The sequence below is a fragment of the Amphiura filiformis genome, chromosome 2 (genome assembly GCF_039555335.1).
Source record: "Amphiura filiformis chromosome 2, Afil_fr2py, whole genome shotgun sequence".
Taxonomy (NCBI): Eukaryota; Metazoa; Echinodermata; class Ophiuroidea; order Amphilepidida; family Amphiuridae; genus Amphiura; species Amphiura filiformis.
The window spans coordinates 92,359,311-92,373,869 of record NC_092629.1 but is presented as its reverse complement, the minus strand read 5'-3'; the positions used below and the strand labels follow the sequence as shown (position 1 = coordinate 92,373,869).

The 14,559-nt window shown below is 37.4% G+C and overlaps 1 protein-coding gene across 2 annotated transcripts in view; it reads left to right on the top strand.

Annotated features, from left to right (window-relative positions):
- Positions 1-14,559, top strand: part of LOC140146838 (extracellular tyrosine-protein kinase PKDCC-like) — a 214,068-nt gene that overhangs the window by 186,812 nt on the left and 12,697 nt on the right. The window contains exons 1-3 of one of the 2 annotated variants that reach the window (XM_072168719.1): positions 6,030-6,138; positions 8,044-8,313; positions 10,483-10,733. In XM_072168719.1, the coding sequence (XP_072024820.1) occupies positions 8,241-8,313; positions 10,483-10,733 (324 nt within the window). In that variant the 5' untranslated portion in view covers positions 6,030-6,138; positions 8,044-8,240. Of the gene's footprint in view, positions 1-6,029; positions 6,139-8,043; positions 8,314-10,482; positions 10,734-14,559 lie in introns of those variants that run through there. The other variant, XM_072168720.1, reaches the window with a different exon arrangement.

The following is a 14,559-nucleotide window of genomic DNA, read 5'->3' as shown; positions in this document are numbered from 1 at the left end:
CCTCGTGTGACCTTCCATCACGACGTCATATTCGTCTATGTGTTTGTGTTTGTTTCCTCGTGTGACCTTCCATCGTGACGTCATATTCGTTTGTATGTTCGTATTTGTGTCCTCGTGTGACCTTCCATCATTGCACCATATTCGTCTGTGTGTTTTCATTCGTGTCTTCGTGTGAAAAAATATCAATATGCACTAATCAGACAAAATGGTGCTTGGCTCCCGGCGTGTATTATTGATTTCATATATATATGTAAAGAAAAGCACACAGGTGATCGCGGTGCCACAGTAAAGGACCATACAGACTCGACTATTTCGACTAGTGCTGTAATCGATTGTCGTAAGTATCGATAGTCGGAAAATACATAGACTTCCGACATGTCGAAACACTCAATGTCAGTATCGATACACAAACGACATGGCACACATGCTTAGATTATCTCAAATCAGGTCTCAAATTACCGTCAAATACTCAAATTACCGTCTCCCAATTTAGTTTTAGCTGTTAGGCTTCAATACACTTGTTGTTAACTTGTTTCTGGAACTTACTGATAATAAAATTGGTAAACTCAAATCCGTGTTTCAAACTGTGTGAGTATCGATAATAGTATCGACATGTCGGATGTTTGCCTCCCGACATATCGATACCCAGAAAGCTTATCGATTACAGCACTAATATTTTCGACGTAGTATTCGCCCGAGTATTCGTTCAACAAGTTTTCGTTATTCAATCTATTTCAATTCTCGCTATTCACAATAAGGGCGCCGCCAGCGGTTTGCGATGTAAGGTCGACATCCAAGTCCGCGCAATACGAATATTACCATGCTATTACATAGGAACACGTGACAATATTTTTTAGTTTGTCAATATAACGGTATTACACGCAAATCGATAGAGAAAAAATTAATTATGCACATTTCAAATCACATTATTAAGGGCTGGGGTATGAACGTTTGGACAGTATTTATTTTGGGACATCAGAGCACATCAGACATATCGAATTGTACTCTGAATACGAAGAATATCATTCTGATATCAAATAATTTTGACTTTTGAAATTCGCAATTTAATACACATTTTATGGCAAATCATTAAAATTGATATTTTTGATATTTAACAGTACTTGAAGTAAACTGTATAAATCTGATGATTTATACTTACAGTGTATGTAGGTGGGATGAAAAGTGGACGATCAATTGAAAATTTTGAACATTGGTAGTGAAGATATGGATTTTTTTTTCCCAAAACACCAAAAAAAATTAGGTCTTTTTGGGAAAAAATTCATATCTTCAATATGAAATGTCAAAATTTTCAATTGACCGTCGGCTTTTCCTTCCTGCTACATACACTTTAAGAATATATCATTAGATTTATATAATTTACTTCGAGGACTGTTATATATCAAAAATTTGAAAAATATCAAATTTTTATAATTTGTCATAAAATTTGTATTATATTGTGATTTTCAAAAATGAAAATTATTTGATATCAGAAAGACATGCTTCGTATTCAGAATGCAATTCGATAGGTCTGAGGTGCTCTCATGTCCCACAAAAAATACTGTCGAAACCCAATAAACGCTCATTCTAGATCCCTTAAGTATTATTGAGTATCGATTCGCGTGTAACACCTTTATTTTGACAAACTAAAAAAATATTGTCACGTGTTCCTATGTAATACCATGGTAATATTCGTATTGCGCGGACTTGGATGTCGACCTTTTCCCATGATACATCACGATTACATCGCAAATCGCTGGCGGCGCCCTTATTGTGAATAGCGAGAATTATTTTCATCTTCTAACGAACGTATGTTGACGGAAAATCAATTATGTTATGTCGAATGACAGGTGGAAATATATTATCTAGTTAATATATAGGTTAAATATAAACGAAAATATGTTGCATCAAATATTCTACATCCACTGAAAAGTCTGTAGCGGCCCTAATGCAAAAAAAAAATGGGCAAATCTGACAGGACACATGCCCGGTCACATGTTGACATATCACTTGTTCGGAAAATCGCGTGAATCAGCATTTTAAGATTCAACGCTGATTTATATAGTTATTTATAATTTGTGCAAGTACTTATTTATCTTGGTTAACTAACATATCTTTTGAATCAGAGGACGCACCCAACAAGAAGTAGTCGATGGCAAAAGTAGCAGTCCTACCCAATTCACCTCAGGCGTGCCCCAAGGCAGTCTATATTAATGACAGGGCTGTCAACTCTCACGCATTGGGTCACTTTCTCACGGTCTCACGCCTAGGTAGTAAATCTCACGCAAAAAGCTGGAAAATGAGTAAAATCTCACGCATCGACATGAATAATTTGTTGCTCCTACACACCCCCCCTCCCGCTTTTCACATTCTCGAGCGTCAATAATCATGGTACAAAATGAACATTGGAGTCGGCAAATCCCGGTACGCCTCTGTCTCACGCCAAGCGATTCCAAAAAGTTGACAGCCCGATTAATGACCTCCCAGCCTGCGTCAAGTACTCAACAACCCGCCTCTTCGCAGATGACTGTGCTCTCTACAAACAAGTGAAGTCTGCCAGAGATGCCACTCTCCTCCAAGAAGACCTTGATACCCTGCAGAGGTGGGAAACAACCTAGCTTATGGAATTCCACCCTTCTAAGTGCAAGGTTGTTAGGGTCACCATTCACCAACAAGCGCAAACCAACCTGTGCCACATACTCCATCCGTGGTGAGAGCTTGGAGGTCGTGCCGTCTTCAAAGTACCTGGGTTTGATCATTGACTCCAAGCTCTCCTTCAATGAACACGTTGATGTTACCTGCAAGAAGGCCAACTCAACCAGGGCCTTCTTGAGCCGCAATTTTCACCATTGCAGCAGGAGGATTAAAGAAGCCACCTATATGACATACGTTCGACCGATTGTGGAGTACGCTGCTGCAGCCTGGGATCCCCACACCCAGCGTAACATCAATAAAAACCCTTTAAAAAGGGATGTACCGGGACAGGAATGATTTCATGTGAAGATTAAATAATCCTTCTGAAAGATGCTTGTAATGTGTAATATTTGACAGGCGAGACATGGTTTTAAACTGACAATTATTGTGATTCAAGGATGTACAAAAATTATTGTACATCTAATTGATTGGCCTTGGTTTATGAAACGGCAAATGATGCCAGCAATGACTTTCGCGTACCCACGCCAGCTGATTTTTGTTTATTTAGTACTCATTAGCATATCAAAGCATGTTCTTGACCAATGAATGAGCGTGACCGAGAAGTTGACTTTGGTGTCTACGATCCTCATTCACTCAAGTACAACCATGATGCACTTATGGTCCATGGCAAGCCCGATTCGACCTTTGTGGCATTAAACCCAGTTAACAGGATATTAATCCAGTAAATCGATTCAGTAAAGCAAATAAGCTCATGCATTCGATCACTAACGACAACCAGCTTCGGTCGATTACCCCAGCTGCAGCGTGTAAACTCTAATTTGCATAGAGGCTGTACGTGAAATTATTGATTGGCTCCAAACAAAGGATTTGAACCGGTGCACCGTAATCATGTCGCAGTGCAGTCCATTCACTCAAATGTTGTCATCAACCTATTTGATCGCAGTGCATTGTTATGTGTGTGAGACGAACTGTCGCGGTTGATTGCAATCAAACAAACGATGTCTTATGTATTACTTTGTTCCGTGATGAAAATCGTGATGTTTTATTTAATCACTCTCGAAAAAGTATTTCTTTTGTAGGCCTATTACTTTGTTTTGTGATGAAAATCGTGATGTTTTATTTCATCACGCCTAAAACAAACGATTTCTTATGTATTACTTTGTTTCGTGATGAAAATCATGATGTTTTATTTCATCACTCACGAAAAATTGATTTCTTATGTATTACTTTGTTTCGTGATGAAAACCGTGATGTTTTATTTCATCATCACGCTCTAAAACAAACGATTTCTTATGCATTATATTTGTTTTGTGATGAAAATCGTGATGTTTTATTTCACCACGCTCTAAACAATAATTATAGTTAAATGCATTTTAAGAAAAAATCTTATTAAAACAGTATGTTGTTTAGAAAAAATGTAGAAAGTGATGATGATGATGATGATGATGATGATGATGTCTCCAAAAGTGTCCCGGTTTTTTCTTGCCCTAAATCGTGCGTATCTATTAATAAGGCACTTCAATAATCAATAATCAGTCCCGTGACGGCCTCCACTAACTAGCTACTAACTTGGGTTATGGGCGCTGAATTTCATGTTCACTGTCACTTACTCGTCAGCGAAGTACGACCCTTTGTCAACCACCTACAGTACCCAATTTCGGCATACTATGTAAGAAACTCATCATGATGATCGAACAGAGAGTACTTTAAATGTAGCTTGTACCGTTTTCGTGTGGCATTCTACAGAAGTGAGCGGTCCGTTTACCAAAATTTTCGGTCAAATCTCCATTCAATTAACACGGGACGTTGGCTAGCTATGTCTTGCCCTCACTCACTATTTTGCCAAAGTACGAATATTTCTGAGCATCTAACCTAGCTGTAATTTTAGGTCATGTTAGAGGAATATATTTGCTAGAAGTTTTTGAGAGTACTTTTAATATTGGCCGGTTATTTTTCACACATTGACGTTAACTAGACAAATGCCTATTCTTCTAACATGGCACGATTTGTACAGGTCACAGCTCAATGGTGAGAGCACTGTGTATTGTGTATAGGAAAACGGACAGTAACTGCAGTATGCTGTACAAGTATATGTTGTTTTGTTTGTTTTAACATCTGATAATTGTCACTTCTTTTATAATGCGTGTAATTATTTCTATATGTTGAAAAAATTTTATAAATATAATTATGCATACAATTCAATTACTTAATTTTACACCATGAATAACTGAACATGGTCATTTTTTGGTAATAATTCATTACGTAATGTCCATATGACGGGTGAAATTCCAGCGCAGCAGCGCCCGCTATGTCACTGGCAGCTACGATCGGCACGCAAGTGTAACATCCCTGCTCAAGGACCTTCAGTGGCCATCAGCCCATCACTTGAAAACAGGCGACTTCAGTATAGATTAACCATGTTATATCGCATCAGGTTCAACTTGGTAGACATCGACTGGAAAGACTACCTCCAAGAAGCGAAATCTAGCACCAGAGGTCACAACTCCAGGTTCTGGTTGCCTTACTACAGCACACAATAGTTTGCCTCGTCCTTCTTTCAACGCTCAAGCCGAGACTGGAATAAACTAGAAAAGGATCCAGCAGACTTCAGATCTCTTGATGCCTTCAAGTTGGCATTAAGGGACTCCACCAAGTAGCCAGCATTCTATTATTTTTATTGCACATCACTGTACATATTGAATTGCACCTGATTTTGCTGACTACTCTTTGATTGAGCTACTAGCGCGTGCACCCATCCGCAGTACGATAATATTCAGGATTCTGAAGTTGGTACTACTAAGGAAGAAGAAGAAGAAGAATCCAGATAAACGGCGTTTGTTGCATATCTATAATAATTATTATAATTCAATTAAAAGGAATTGAAAAGAATAAATATCTCATGCAGTCTTGGTGCCGCGCAGAATAGCTTTCACTTCAGCTTTGCACCTTAGATGTTAAAAGTCACGTAAAACTCGAAGATAACACGCAAAAGATGAACAATTACATTTATTTTTGTAAGGAATTTGTAAACCCTATGAAAGGTATTTCTCAACAGCTATTTAACCGTGCATTTTAACCCTCCATAGAATAGTATTTGACGATGCGAGATGTCATACTTTCGAGTCGGGCTCTGTCGACGTACGCTCTCTATAGCAAGGGCAAGGGATCATTTCATTAACAATACACTATTTAAATAACAATTAACAATTAGACACATGCTAATTTCCAAATGTCGCTTCCAGAGTCATTATCCTTCATACTACACAAATATGTCAGGGTGTTTTTTGTTTTTGTTTTTGTTTTTTCTTTGTACAAACCTATTCGCGACCAATCTTTCAAATTGTGAAGTGAACCCACAACTTGGCACGTACTGTATGTCATGCTATACAGCTCATGGCGGAATGAAGTCTGTATAGATAAATAGTATAACATTATGTAAACATATTTTTCACCACAATCCTTCTTTTCAGACCATCGAAAGTCAAGGTAGATATGCTACATTATTATAAACAATTTAACATTGATACCTTTCTAATTTAAGTCATACATTGAAAGTGAAGCTTTTTTTAAAGGTTTATTTAAGGGTACTTGCCCATGAGTTTCATTCAGGGGCGTGTTTGAAAAACGGCACAGCGCATTAGTAAACAGTTATGACACATCCTGCAGTCATGCGATTCATCGGAGTCATAACACGTGTCATATGTATATTATACAATTGATTTTGGTATTGACATCTTTGACGGGCGCGTATTTTAAGTATACATCGCGTATTTACTGTGTTGGACGCACTTGTCTCTGATTGGCTGCTGTGGCAATCTGCTGTTGCCGAGTGGAAATTTATGAATGAAATGTGCGCCGTACGCGTTGTTAGCTCCAAATTTGCAACATCACGGAAGTCGCGCTCGTCAAAGGTTTGCTGCATTTGATTATAATTGTGTGAAAATGAGGAAATGTGATTTTGCACAAACATTGAAATAAATAACAACGGCAATAGCATAACAAACACATCAACATTGTTTTACCTTACACCTCCATTGTGTGAGTTGTCTGATTATGTATCAATGCGTTGTCAAATATAATAACCGGGATCCTGGTTTTATTATAAAATCTCTTAAATGCTTACTGTAATTAAAGTATTTCAGGCTTAGTCTCTTAAATGTATTTAAGTATATACATCATTGGGTATTACAATCGTGCAAAAAGTATAAATTTGAGAACAATTTTAGAGTGTTGCTGTTCGGAAATCGCACAATGTGGCTTTAAACATATGGCACCTGTAGTCAAGTGGCAGTATTCGATGCCTTGGTGCTATTGAAATCAACAATTATATGGCACTAATTTAAGGCCATAGTGACTCCACTACATTAAACAAAGACCATTCTTTTCTCATTTTAATGTGGGGGAGCATATCAATGCTACTTGCAAATTGGTCTATTGTCCTACAAACAAAAACTGATCATTTAAAAGATCATGCATTATGGCTTTAAGGACTTGAAATTGAGGAAATTACTACACAATAAATTATGACGCAGTAAAAAACAGTAAAAAGTAGAAAATGCCGATTCTACAGGCAATGTCATGGAAATACGAGCTGTGTATTAGTATCTATTCACTGGAAAAAACTCACTGAACCTGAACCTTTTTTAATATTGTGAATTGATTTGTATGAAGGTAATCCGATAGAGACTGCACCGCGTGAGTCTGTACATTAGCATTGGCGAATTAGTATCATACTACAAAGGTTTGATGTCACTTAGAACGTTGTTTGCCATAGTTTTCAGGAGGAAATTAACTAAGATATTGATCATATTCGAGATTTTAATAACATTTCCAAAAATATAAATCAAAGAGAGTAACAAAATATATTTTTGTTCTACTTTGTTCTAATTATCAATCTGTGGCTTACTTCTAAGATGAAAAAATAAATAAGTGATTTGTGGAAAAATGTGTTTAAAACGTTATTAATGTGTGTTATAAAGACGCTTTGGTTTTATTCAAAAACGTTTTAATAACATTGTAATGTCAGGTTATATAAAAGTTTACATGAAAACGTTTTTATAACATTGTAATGTCAGGTTATATAAAAGTTTACATGAAAACGTTTTAATAACATTTTAATGTCAGGTTATATAAAAGTTTACATGAAAACGTTTTTATAACATTTTATATGAAAAAACACCACAACAACATTTCAAACATGTTGTAAAAATATTATATTATTTTTGCAAACATTAATATAATTTGCAAACATTTTTGCAAAATATTATGTCAATTATTTTAGAATGCTTTGCATAATATTTTCAAAAATATTTTCGGAACGTTCTTAAACGTTTATACCCTTTAAATAACCCGACAATAAAACGTTTTCACTACAATATCTTGTGTTTGCAGGGCAGTGAACGATTTTACTCATTAATTGAAAGGTCTTTGGCTTGAGTGAATGGCGAAGTCAGTGGGTGCGGAATTCTGCCTGGACAGTGCACTCTTTGTACGCATTGGCGACCAATCTTTGAAACTGATATCTGCACCTGTAACCTCTTACTGTTATTGTATGTCCGTGTTGTACAGGTCATACCGAAATACAAGCTATGTTTCCTTTACACATGTTTGTCATCCAAGTCGTTATTTTCTGGGCCATCTTCAAGACTGCCGAAAGTCAAGGTAGATAAGCTACATTTTTACATAACTAAAAGGATTACAAACGGAGTAAAAAGTACCTTAATTGGCCTATTATTAATGCGTATCTTATTATTATGTATCAAATGCCTTTGGAATAAAGGGGTGTAATTACTTTTTGGTAGGTGTTTACATAGATTATAACCTATCTTTGTATATGGACATTCATCTCGTGGTTTCAATTTGATCTCACTTGGTATCCTTCATTTCGTAATCAAAATTAATGGTCTTCTTCTACGTCTTGCCATGCTAATAACTTGCCACTTTGACGTGTAGAAATAAATCGTCAGCGTCTTTTTGGAGACTTTATAATATACTCCTGGTATTTTTAATATACAAATAATTTTTAGTATCATCAGCAAATAAAACTTTATTTGTATTTTGGGCAACACATGTCACTGATGTATACAAGGGGACCTAGGATTGAGCCCTATGGAACTCCAGTAACTACTGGAAATGAACCAGAATGATCACCATCAATAAGAACTCTATAATGTCTTCCTGCTACAATCTTGGGAAATAAGTCTTGTATGTAAATAACGGAAAACTGTCACCCCCTTTCCCCCATGCAATGTTGAGAAATACCAATGTCTTCAGCGGTTTCCCAATGTGTCCAACATTGATTGATGGGGAGGGGGGAGGCTTAATCATTGCTGTAGATGTCATGTTTGTTCCCAAGCACACGTCATCGCCATGATCATTTGACCTTCTGCACGGAATTTACGGCAGAGTGTGCCATGCGTTCCAAGTACTTATTTCCAAGATTGTAGATAAACATAAAATCATTTTCAAAAGATCAAAATCTCGAATGGATGCCGAAAGTATATAGCTCGTAAATAAGAAGTATGGGCACTCAAATGCATTTGACAAATCTATGTACACCGTATCAGCCTGTACCACGTATGCATAACTAAAAGGGCTTTGCGCATTGGAATAATAATGAATGCTTTGCGTGCTGGCCATAGAATTCAAATAACAGTTTTGAGATATTTTCACAAAATATCAAGAGCTATCTCTTAACCACTGACAATACTGGGCTTCCCAGCAAACCCAAAATCTTCTTAAAACGTTTATTCAAATCGATTTAATAACACTTAAATGTCGGGTTATATAAAGGTCATGAAAACGTTTTTAAATCGTTATCGTAAAATATTTTATCAAAGGTTTAATGACATTCTGTGAGAGAAAAAATTATGAATGTTATTAAAACGTTTTAATGCCCTTTATATAAACAGACACTAAATCTTTTCTGTAAAACGTTGTGTGTTTGCTGGGTTCTCATTTGTTCTCAATTTAAATTTAAGTATTTTTATGCTGATTGCATTTTGTTCAGGGCTATGTTCAGATTTTTTTTGAATTTTTAAAGAAAATTTGGGCATTTAATGTTTGAAAAAATCCCAATCCTGGTCAAGGTACCCCTTATCTCAAAACACCTAAATCATTCAGATTTAGTGTCAGTACGTCTGCTGCCAATAGGATCTAACTATATTAACTTGAAACGTATAAACGAAATAACTACACGATAGGATATATAATTGTACACACGATTTCATAGATCATTTATCTGCAAAAGACCCACTGAACCTGAACTTCGTTTGCCTTTGACTTCTAGCGTACTGATACCAATTCTTTGAACTCTACGTACTGTGGGTGAATACTCATTCAAGTATGGCATATGGCATTTTTGTCTGCAGCAAAACTACTACAACAACAATTAAATTTTTTCAACATGTACTACTGCTTTCCCACCAAACTTAATAGCTTATTATTTAAAAGTGGAGATGTCTGAATTTATTTAATTTGCTGCATATGTGGGCAAAGTAGAGAAAATAATCCAAGCCTTGGAGATGAGATGTTACCACAAGGTCTTGAATATCTCATATAAGGACTATACTTTTTCTGAATCCTTATGAGGAGAGCAATACATTGGTATGGTTGTTAATAAGATTGGACCAACTTTGAAATTTCCCCCCTGCAGAAGCGGTCATTTTGGATTTATGCAGATTAGGTATCCACTACGGGGACTTTAGATGTATTATTAAATATGCTTTTTTGAAATGAATGGTGGTTAAATGGATTATGTTGCAATTAGTGGTGGGTTAACCTCTAAGTTTTTCTTAATTTGACTAGCCTATGACTTTACTCCCCGACTAGGTTGTGTTGAAATAGCTAATTTACCCCTTCAACACCGTCTCGGGCGTGGAAGCACCAAGGACGTCTTCGCCAGCGTCTACAAGGATATACCGGTTGCAGTCAAGATGGTTTCCCCAGAAGTACGCGATATACGGTCGTGTTTGAAGAAGAAAAAGTTTCGTGATCCAGAAGAGTGCTTTATGTATGCGAATTTTAAATTAATGAAGGAAATAGCGTTGTTTCAGCAACTTGAACATCCCAACATAGCAAAGGTAGGTTTTGTAAACAGTGCAAACATTTGGATGACATAAAACTTGTCTACGCTGCAGTGGCGGGCAAAAGAGGTCAGCCTTCCCCTCCCTCCCCCAACTCCGATAAGTTCAGTCCCCACCCCACCCGGATGCTGGTCGTCATAAGATTTGTATGTCTTTTGTTATTTTACTTTTTAGCCCGTTTTGAGCATTTTCATCCAAATTTACCACTTGCCTCCTTTGCCTCCCTGAAAAAATTCTGGCTACGTCATTGCCACACTGTTAAAATCTTGGTGAGTGTTCCCAACTTCAGTTAAACTGCAGTGGAAATTCGTTTTAAACGCATAAAGGTCTCGGATTTTAGGTTGTGTTGACAGGTTTTTGTGTTATCAGGTCACATTACTCGTCGATAGTCGATAGACCGCCCAATAAAGCGGACTTAGTCACCGGCCAGTTCTACAGAATAGGTCCATGGCTAACTATGGAAACATGTTAAAGGACACCCAGAATATTTTCTAAGTTATTTATTGATTTATCGAGTATCGACGAGTAATGGATATATTCTGTAGATTTAGGTCATTGATTGAAGTCAGTGACCCATTGTTGAGGAGTTAAGAAGATCAGAGAAGATGAGAAAAGAGGAGATCGCTCGAACATATAATCCGATTACCCACAGTTAACCTCCATTCACTTTCTTTCTTTGGGGGTACCACCTGAAACTTCCTTTGTGGTAATCTGTTCATCCGCCACACGCTCGACTGATTCGGTAGTTCTCTTAAGGTGGGCTTACACGATGAAATTTCCATTGCAAGGCCCATTACTTAGTGGGTGAGATTATGTGCTCACTGACCATGAAGCTGTGCAATTGATCAAAATAGACGAAGCAATGTTCGGCCTTGCAATTCCTTGAGCGTGGCCATAGGTTTGGGATATACTCAAAACATAAGTAGTGGTTAATGATTTTCGTAATAATATCCAAATGGCTCATGTGTTGTCCTGAAAGCAAAAGATTGCCATCCTCTCCTGTATATCTATACAATTTTCCATAAAGAAAAGGCTAAGGAAAACTAAGATCAAACGGGCTAAACACCACCAACAACAACAACATAGGCCTACAAGTGTATAATGTAGCATGTGCACACATTATCATGTTGTGGATGGTGAATCAAGCTGGTCCCTACACATTCCCAAATGAATGCAGTGACCAGTCGGTGTTCACTCAGCTGATTGGCTGGATGAGGTTAGATTGCATGCAACAACCTTGAAAGTAGAGCATGTCTCTACTGTTTTTCCTGTTGCTCGGGGGATTAATTTGCCTGATGCTTGGGGGATTAATTCTTTGCAAATCCAAAATACACGGAGCAATCTTTTTTCAAGGTCTGTGCAACAGGCAATTGCATGGAAAATTGCATCGTGTAAGCCGGCCTTTAGTGGAAAAAATATTCCACACACGGAAGTACATCGTTAAATTCCCAATTTCGCAGTCAAATCGTGCTTTTTTTCTTTAAAAATAATAATAATAACTGCAGGGGGACCATGATTTTTAAACGAGTGAAAAAGCATATATATTGCAACTCCCATTAAAAAAATCAAGTTTTGTTAAGTTATGGAAAGTCAAGCATAATTAATTTTCCAGTAAAATTAATATAAGGTCAAAGGAAAAGAAATTTAAATGATAACCATTTGAATATTTGCGGCAAACTCGCATGTCAGTTTCTCCATACTCCCGTTTTGTGTCCAAACGTGTCCAAAAACGCTATTTGGTTCCAACATGAGGGTCTTTTTTTCACAGGGATCTCGGGTCTAACTTAGCAGCCGGTCATGCCAAACAATATAGAAATTATATTTTGCGGTCAACTGACGTAACAAATTGATATCCGGGTATGCGCCGTTTAGAGCTAGACAGTCGTGACTCGCAAAGCCACTTATCGTATTAGTTGATCAATCGGATTAGATCATTGTTTCCATCAATAGGCGGATGCACACATTATTTATTTGATGTGAGCAGCAAACGACCTCCTCTTTTATCATCTTCTTTGAGAAGATAAATAAATAAATAAATAAATATGGGGTACTAGAGCATGCACAAATCGCAATAATGTGTAGAATATAGAAACTCTGTGTGTATCTCATATGATAGTCATGGTATGCTTAGCCTGAGTCGCTCGGCCTATCTCGAACAAAATCGCCATGCGTCGCTGTTGAAAAACGAGAGTCGCTGTACTATCACGGCAATTTTTGACACGAAGATATAGGGATGATGACGATGTGTCCTATTCAAATCAATGATTACTTTTATTATATAGGTGAATGGACATGTCACAAAAGGATTGGTTGTCTCCATAAGGCCTGTAGTTAAGCATTTTTTGTAAAGGCCGACATACACGAGGCAATTTTCCAAGCAATTACCTGTTGCACAGACCTTGGAAAAAGATTGCTCCGTGTATTTTGGATTTGCAACGAATTAATCCCCCAGCATCAGGCAAATTAATCCCCCGAGCAACAGGCAAAAAGGTAGAGACATGCTCTACTTTCAAGGTTGTTGCATGCAATCTAACCTCCTTCTGCCAATCAGCTGAGTGAACACGAGCTGGTCGCTGCATTCATTTGGGAAATGTAGGGACCAACTTGATTCACCATCCACAACATGATAAATGTGTGCACATGCTACATTATAATACACTTGTAGGCCTATGTTGTTGGCGGTGGTGGTGTTTATCCCTTTTGAACATAGTTTTCCTTAGCCTTTTCTTTATGGAAAATTGTATAGATATACAGGAGAGGATGGCAATCTTTTGCTTTCAGGACAAGACATGAGCCATTTGGATATGATTACGAAAATCATTAGCCACTACTTATGTTTTGAGTATATCCCCTAACCTATGAGCACGCTCAAGGAATTGCAAGGCCACCCATTGCTTCGTGTATTTTGATCAATTGCTTAGCTTCATGGTCAGTGAGCACATAATCTCACCCACTAAGTAATGGGCCTTGCAATTGAAATTTCCTCGTGTATGCCCACCTTAACTGGCCGCTTTATTGGGTAATCTATCGAGTATCGACGAGTAATGATTTTATAGAGATATTTGCCTATGCTTTATGCCTTAAAACATATTTTTATTATCAAGAATTTTGTGTTAACCACATTTTGATTGGGTAAGTGTGCGGCTATAGATTACCACTTCAAAACTAAACCAAAAATGGTCATTTTCTAATCTTGCGGATAGAGTTTAAATATTACAATGCAATAATGCTGACAATATTTTGAATATGATAAGGTGGCTCCCAGTACTGAATGTGTTGATTGCACCTAATGTGAGAACTTAGGCTATATACAGTGGCCGCTGAGTGGCGTAGCGTCATGGGGGCACGAGGGGCACGTGCCCCCCCATCGATCTGAAATTTTTATTTTATAAGAGGTTGCAGCATATGCAAGAATGAAGCATAGCTGGGTTTTTACTACATTTGCATAAAAGAGGGAGAGATTCTCATGAATGTGTTGGTATAGTATGCATGTGCTTCAGAGAGGGGTACTTATGAATCAGTCAATAATAGCCAAAAATGTGCTATTAATACAGCAACGAATCAGTGACAAAATTTAGAAAATCCTGTTGACCCCCCGCGCCCAAATATGATGACCCACGCTAAGCCACTGCAACGAATGATATTTTAACAACACGAAAGTGCTCCTCCTCCCAAAGGGATTAATATTCATCTGTCGACTTGCTGGAGTCTGGTTAATAAAACAACACATCAGTCGTCCAGAACATTGAGTGCAACAGAACTTTGTAATCAACAAGAATAAGACTGCCGGCTAAGTAATAATTATTAATGTGAGCATACTGTA